Genomic DNA, 8,063 nt, shown 5'->3' with positions numbered 1-8,063 from the left:
CACCAGTTATAGAAAACGTTATTAGTTGTAGATATTTCGCTGCCTGTGTTCGCCAGTGTGTACTTCTTCCGCTTTGACTCTGCTCCTGCTTTCAGTGTGTGTGTGTGTGTGTGTGTGTGTGTGTGTGTGTGTGTGTGTGTGTGTGTGTGTGTGTGTGTGTGTGTGTGTGTGTGTGTGTGTGTGTGTGTGTGTGTGTGTGTGTGTGTGTTTTGCTCACAGTGAATGCATTGGACTTCTCGTCTTTGCAATATTGTGAAAATTCTATGAAGCAATTGCAAAATACGCATGACCTGGTGAATGTTGCAAGGCGGCTTTACCTTTGCAATGTTCTCTATTTTCTTACATTTAGATACAACGTCGGTGTGTTTCAAAAGATTCTAGATGTAAGTACGTTTAACGAAAGAGGTCTCGTGTAAAGATTGTTTAGTTAGTTCAATGATGGATTAAGATAGCTACACTGATTATTTCATCACAAAAATTTTCAATTAAAACATCTTGACAATTTAAATACGGTTTTGATAGGACGAGTATTTGATTTAATAAACTGAACAAGTATGTGTAAATCAGAAGAAAAAACTCCTAACATGTACAAAAAAGTATCCCAAATATGAAGGGACAGTGAAGTCAATACCTGGCTTGCAATTTACCTGCATTTAATTACAACAGGGGAGGACACCTGACATGAAAAAAAAATTAACATATATGCACCAATTCCCACGGTTATATAATAAAAAAAAAACAGTTATCCTTTTATCACAAAACACGAGTGAATATATACAAGATCATCAAAAAAAAAAAATAATGTTTTTATATAAATTTCCTGAAAATCATAAACTCTAGAGTGACGCACAAATTTCTTGCCGTGGTCACCAAAACAGTCGTATCTCAGGCCAGCCGCCAACGGTGAAAAAGAAACAGGTTATTTTGGGAATATAAAGCAGGATATTACGTCATAATGAACCTAGGAGAGAGAGAAGAAAAAAAAAACATATAATTGAAGGATTTTTTTTATTAACGTGATATTACCGGGAAAGTGTACTATATTAACATGATTTATTGATAAAGATGTGGTGTGTGTGTGTGTGTGATGATGATGTGTTGTGGTGAGTGATGGTGTTATATGTTATGGTGTGTAGTGATGTTATAATGTGTAATGATAATGTGTTATGGTATGTTAGGATGTTATAGTGTGTTCTGATGGTACTCTATGATGGCAAAATATGATGACGTGTTATGATGAAGTGTGTGTATAGTGAGAGTATAATATACGTATACACATTGATGCTATATTATGATGGTGTTCATTTTGATGTTATGGTGATGTAGTTAATGATTGTGTATAATGTATGGTGGATGGTGATTCATGGTGGTTAATGGTGATGTTGATATATAATGGTGAGTTGTATAATGACTGTTTGATATAGTTTTAAAAATCTTTATTCATTTACATATTTTTTTTTTTACATTTCAGGATTTTTGGGAGTAAACACCATTTTTCATTATGTAAATATTATAGTTAATTAGATGAATTCTTTAGAGTTAGCTTAAACTTTTAGAAGTTTAATTGATTTTAGCTCAAGATAGTTTTTGCTAGTTTCCTCTAAAAAATAGTTGAGTTTCTCAGATAGAGTTTATAAAGAACTTAATGTACAATTAGTGAATAGTGGATGAAATTATAGTGGGGTTTAGAGTGCATGAGAACCCTGAGGTACTCGTGTGTGTGTGTGTGTGTGTGTGTGTGTGTGTGTGTGTGTGTGTGTGTAGGACGGGTCCTACTTAACCTATCCGCCACGTATCCTACACAGAAGGGCGTCTTGCTGCCGCGGGAAACAGATCCCATCCTGCACATGGGGTGTCCTCTGGCCGCCTCCACGCCCGCCGCCCGCACCACCCAGCCCACAGTGTACGCCCATTACACCCCTGAGCAGACGACCCTTCCTCCGTCGTACACCCAAAACCTCTCTACCACCACCCTGCCCAAGTCGTACCCCCGTGACCCGTCTGGCAACAACACCCCCTACACCCAGGACGTCTTGGCCACCCTGCCCCCCCCTTACACCCACCACCACACCCTCACTCTAGGGAGGACAGGCTCCCTCTCCTCAGGACGAGCTACGCCATCCTGTTCTTCCACCACCTCTTCCTCCGTCAACCACCACGGGTCCACCTCCACCGTGGCCTTCCTCCCTGACAGCGAGTCCCCCAGGGCTCCTTTAGTCACCCCTAGGGACAAGGCAGGCAGCCCCAACCACCGGGAGAGCTCGGTCTAGTCCCGTACTAGTGGCTAGATAGTCTCAACCTTGTGTCAGTCCTCCTCAGGTATGTCCAACCACACTCCCGCTCTTCTCTAGTGCCCTTTAGGGCCAGGAAATCTTTAGCTGTTCCCAGACCTAAAGTTGGCACAGTCTCCCAATATTTTCCCTACCTGGCATGTAAACAATGTTGCAGTAAGTTAACAAAGTCTTCTCCAAGTAAACACGGTAGATCTAGTCTAGTCTGCTCGCCCTGGACCTGTGTTGGAGGGGGTCACTCGCAAGTCAAATATACTGATACAAAATGATATTACAAACATCTTCTCCAAGTAATCGGAAATGCGAAGAGCTATGATCCAACTAAACTTTTACTGAACTTATTCACTTGCTTTTTAATTGGCACAAAAAATACGAATTAGAGTTTCATCACAATTGCGAGTGTCAACCACACAGTAGTCCGATATGTTAGTCATTGCCCAAGTACATGTGAATGTTTTAAGTCTGCATAATATTTCCCATATTCCTGAAATAAATCGTAGTTTACGGAAATCATCTTAAGCTTAATGGTACCTAAATACAGTAATGGAATAACATTTTCTAATTGTGTGCACAGTATTCTGATTTTCACAATATTGTAGCAATTATCACTGCTATTTTAGATTAAACTTAAGTTAATAGCCATAATCAGCACCGTATGATTAGGTAATTAGCTTTTGCCTGAGATCATCCAATAATCTTTACTTATCACATTATAGTTAATCTGTAAATAGTTTTCTTTCACCCACAATCTTCTTTTAACAGTTTCCTTTCACCCAACAACCCATCACTGTAAGAGCTCCTTTATGGTAACCCACAATCAGTGTGTTAGTTCCAATAAACTCTCCTGGAGTCAATTCTTCTGCAGTAATCCAAGGAACTATGTCTTGGTCCTCCGGCAGGAGTGTGGTGAGCACCAGCAGCAGTGGGACGGACACTCCAGAGAGCATGATGATGGATGTCTCGAGCAGCTTCAAGATGGACAAGCCAAAAAGGAGCACCTCCAGAAGCTTCAAGGAAGACTCCCACGGGAGTTTCAAAAGGGATTCCAGAAGGAGCTTCAAGAAAGATTACTCCGGGAGCTTCAAGAAGGATTCCCCAGGCAGCTTCAAGTTGGACAGCTCGAAGAGGAGCACCTCCGGAAGTTTCAAGTTGGATGTCACAAAGAAGAGCCCCTCAGGGAGCTACAAAAGCGGTTCCGGGAGCTTCAAGCTAGAAACGCCAAAGAAGAGCCCCTCCAGGAACTTCAAGAATCCGACCGGGAGTTTCAAGTTGGACATTCCAGGAAGCATGATGGAAACTTCATACAAGGAAACTCCAAGCAGCTTCAGGAGGGAGTCACCAGAAAGCTTCAAGTTGGAGATCCCTTCGAACATGAGGAGGAATTCGTGCGGAACCTTCACGACGGAGTCATCAGTCAGTATGATGAGAGAGTCCCCAGGCAGCTTCAAACTGGACATCCCTGGATGTGTGAGGAAGGGCTCTTACGGAAACGTCACGCCGAGGGACTATCTGGGCATCTTCAGGAGGGAATCGTCAGGCAGCTTCAAATTGGAAGCACCAGGGTATGCAAGGAAGGGTTCATCAGGAAGCTGCAAGCTACACACCCCACAGAAGAGCCCCTCTGGAAGCTTCAAAAGCCCTACAGGGAGCTTCAAACGAGAGTCTCTAGGGAATTTCAAATTGGAGACTCCGAAGAAAAGCCCATCAGGCAGCTTCAAGAAAGAATCTCCAGGGAGCTTCAAGTTGGACACCCCACAGAGGAGTCCCTCAGGAAGCTTCAAGAGAGAATCTCTGGGAAGCTTCAAGTTGGAAACACCAAAGAAAAGCCCATCCGACAGCTTCAAGAACACTTCAGGGAGCTTCAAGCTGCACACCCCTCAAAGGAGTCCTTCCGGAAGCTTCAAAAGGGAATTTGCAGGAAGTGTCAAGTTGACGACTCCAAGGAACAGCCCTTCTGGGAGCTTCAAGAGCCCCTCCGGAAGTTCCAAGAGCCCATCCGGAAGCTTCAAGTTGGAAACCCAAAGCAAGAGTCCCTCCGGGAGCATGAAGAAGGAATCTCCGGGCATGAAGAGGGAGTCCCCAGGGAGCTTCAAGGTAGAAGCACTAGGGGGCATGAGGAAGAGTTCTTCGGGCATCTGCAAGAGGGAGTCACAGAGGAGCATCAAACTGGATGCACCAGGAACGGGAGCCGTTATGATGTACTCTCCGGGCAGCAAGAGGAGGGACATCCTCGGCAACTTCAAAATCGACTCGTCGACAGAAGGGGCTCTGGTGGTCACACAGATGAGCTCACCTTTGCATCGACCAGGTTTTAACAAACCAGACAAGCTCAGAATCGTCTGTCCTCTGGATTCTAAAATCCGGATAGAACTCAAAATGGACTAATTGCAAGAGGTGCAAGCTGCTCACCTTGATGGCGTCAGTCTGGAGAAATTTGGACTGCTGATGGTGCAAGACGGAGATGGGGAGATTCTAGTAATCTGTACTCTGAAATACAAGTCACTTTTGACTTGTATTCTAGTAGTGATAAGTGTGAAACTCAAAAGTTACTTAAGTTGAAGACCTCGTGGTTGTAAGTTTTGGATGCTTAAGATAAATGGTGAAAGAAGAAGGAGGAGGAGGAGGAGGTTTCGCCTCTGTGTAAATATATAACGTTCAAAGACTCTGTTGATGTTTTAGACCAGAGAAAACCTATAGACATGTGTAAGTTATACCAGGAACTCAAACATAAGTAAGTTAGAGCTGGATAACTTATAATCCCCACATAAACATATCTAGAATGAAAATGGTTATCCAAAAGCAGTGTCAAGTGTTGATGAGTCTTCTCATGGTGATTACTTCCCAGCAATGATACTGAATGTGACTCTGATGTAAGGATAATGATGCAGAGAAATTATTCTCATACCATTTTGTGTTAACGGGAATATATCATTATTATAAAATATAAAGCAGATGCTCTACATACACTGTCTTCTTGAAAAATGCAATTCAAAATTTCTTGGAATGAAAAAAGAAAAGTAACTATAAGTATGAGTTAAGTGAGATTATATATTGATTGACAAAGTATATGTACAACCCAGTGATGTAATAGGTGTCGTGGATTGATGTACAAACTGACTAATTGCTGAATGTGCAATGTTTATCCATGGATATTAACAGGCTTTTTTATTTTTTGGGCAGAGAAAACAAGTTACAATACTCAACACTACTTCGTAAATGATTATTACAACACCTGTCTGAAATGCGAGTTAAATGTTGTATCTCTGGTACTTAAATTATATATATATGTTCTACCTTACTTGCCTGATGCCGACCCACAAGTGAAGTAAATACTTTTTTTTTTAGATTTTTGCAGATCGAGATACAGCATATATATATATATATATATATATATATATATATATATATATATATATATATATATATATATATATATATATATATATATATATATATATATATACCTGTACATATATACAGTATATTTGTCTATTTACACATCCCTGCCTTGCATTGTTTCACTGGAGGTTCTGAGAGACTGTTAGAAATACTTTACTGTTGGTAAAAGAACTCCTTTCCCTAGTCATCTTATTATAGATGCGACTTAGTGTCAACTCCCCCTTCCCCCCTCAGCTGCCTATCGTTTCGGCTGAGGACAATGAGAACTGTAGACAACTTGAAGGCTGCTGTCTGTCAAGCATCTCTGCAGAGGAAAATTTGACGACCAATACCTACCGAATATCACTGTGGAAGGTAGTGAACTGGAGTGCAGTTTCAAGGTTAATGTCTTGAACACCTTTGCAGATGACAGTGATTGGTGAAAACCATTCATCTTGAAGGCCGGTGTCTATCGAGTATCTTTACTAAGGACAATGAAGCGAAACTAACCTTAAAGCTGGTGTCAGTTTTTGTATAAAGACCACAACACAGCCACGCCACCAGATTTCTGCAAAGTCCTTTACCTCTCAATAGGATATGTATAACAGAAGACTTAAGGCCAAATTTAAAGTTCTATCCATGTTATTCCATAAAGGTGAGAAGGTATGGTAGATATTATGTCCCAGAGAAGTCACAATTCTATTGTAATTAGCACAGTCAATAGCCGAAGATGCTGATTGATTAGTCCTATTATCATCCTAATTATACAAGTATAGGGGTCAACTTTAGGGACTCTTGAACAAAGTGAGATATTCTTTTTAGACAACACGAATATTGAGGCCTTTTATTGGGTGGCAAAATTAACATTACTTCTGGGTTGTTGAGCAGCAAGTCGATGTTGGCTTTAAAAGTTGTATCTGAAGAGTTAGTTTCTAATGATTTACTCTGTGATTTCAGAAGCTTCAATCTAGAAACAAACATACAAGAGTTGTACTCCTAAATCTAAAAATATTTTCCAAAATATTGATTTCTAACAAGAGATTCCAAGAGACAGATCATACTTTTAGTTTGGAAGTTTATGAACAAAATTAGACTCAAAGAGATAAATTCTAATGAGTTAAATCAGGAACATAAGTTTCCAGTAGTGGAGTCCAAAGAAAATTACAAGACCTGGATTCCATATGACCAGCTCCAAAAATGTGTGTTCCAGAGGCTGTCACCATTGTTGATAGTCTTGAGCTTCAATGACCTGAGTAAGAAGATATCTTGCTGGAAAGTGATATTTATTGTAGTGTTTAACTTCTAGTGGATTTATACTGGGAATCTTTCGATGATATATAATATTTATATTAAACTGTAGCACGTGGATTTTTTATTCTAGTCTAATACTGCATTATGACTTGGAACATGTTGTTCTAAGATGGCATTTTTTAAGTATGTTGAGACACTGTTCTCAAGACGAGAGACAATAAGAGATACAGTTCCTCTTTAAGGATGTTTCCAGGATGACAGTGTTGCACAGTCCAGGCTTCTTGGTATTAAGTGACGATTTTCCTCATTTTTTTGGAAAGTCAACTGTGACTGACACAACCTTTAGGGCGACACAACACGTGTCTCCTGCCAAGGCTTCCTGAGTGAGCCCAGGCTTTGTTACATGTCATTGTTAGCAAACACAGAAAATTCACGGACACACTCACAAGCACACAAAACATTACAATACCCTCTCTGCAGTGTGCCGAGTATTTGATAAATGATAATTAGAGAGTAATAAGTTATTCTGTTGTTTATGTATTTCTTTCATGATAAGTGACATTCTCATCCAATCTAAGTATGTTTCTGATGGTCAGGTAGTCATACCTTCATTGTATTTTGTACGTATCAATGTATTTGTAATGACATTATAAGTGTAGACCTACATGTCAAGAGTTATTAATAAAAAAAAAGCTACTTTGGAAACAAACATCAGTCCCATCTTTCTGACACAGTTTGAAGCTTCTTTTACGATATGTAATATGACTGAGTGTGTATAATTAAATGTTTGGTTAATAAAAGGAATTTTTTCAGTGAATCTTTATCTTCTTTTTATATTGTTAATCTCAATAGTGTCATATGTGATTTTGAGAAGCATTATACATTGCCCAGCACTGAACAAGAAAAGTGAAGATTCTGGTGTTTCTGTTCTTTATTATGTTATCTTCTGACATATTTGGCTGCTGAACAAAGACAGTAAATAGCAGTACAGATCCCCAAATTATCCATATAACTTTTTATTTCCTTTATCATAGTTGGATTATATAGAATAAGAATAAACTAGAATGCTGATAAATGTATAACACCAGAAAAAATTACTAAGGAGGAAAAATTTAGTTTTCTTTAAAGATTGCATTAAGAAAG

The 8,063-nt window shown here is 39.7% G+C and overlaps 1 protein-coding gene across 3 annotated transcripts in view; it reads left to right on the top strand.

The window, feature by feature from the left end:
- Positions 1-5,672, top strand: part of LOC121862887 — a 73,517-nt gene extending 67,845 nt beyond the window's left edge. For 2 of the 3 annotated variants that reach the window (XM_042361274.1, XM_042361273.1), the window contains exons 14-15: positions 1,806-1,903; positions 3,191-5,672. In XM_042361274.1, coding sequence (XP_042217208.1) covers positions 1,806-1,903; positions 3,191-4,676 — 1,584 coding nt within the window. In that variant the 3' untranslated portion in view covers positions 4,677-5,672. The remainder of the gene's footprint in view (positions 1-1,805; positions 1,904-3,190) is intronic. The other variant, XM_042361275.1, reaches the window with a different exon arrangement.
- The last annotated feature ends 2,391 nt before the right edge of the window (positions 5,673-8,063 follow it).

The sequence above is a fragment of the Homarus americanus genome, unplaced genomic scaffold, assembly GCF_018991925.1.
Source record: "Homarus americanus isolate GMGI-L3 unplaced genomic scaffold, GMGI_Hamer_2.0 scaffold24922, whole genome shotgun sequence".
In the NCBI taxonomy this organism is placed as follows: domain Eukaryota; kingdom Metazoa; phylum Arthropoda; class Malacostraca; order Decapoda; family Nephropidae; genus Homarus; species Homarus americanus.
Note: the sequence above shows the minus strand (reverse complement) of the source record. Positions and strands in the feature narration are given on the sequence as shown.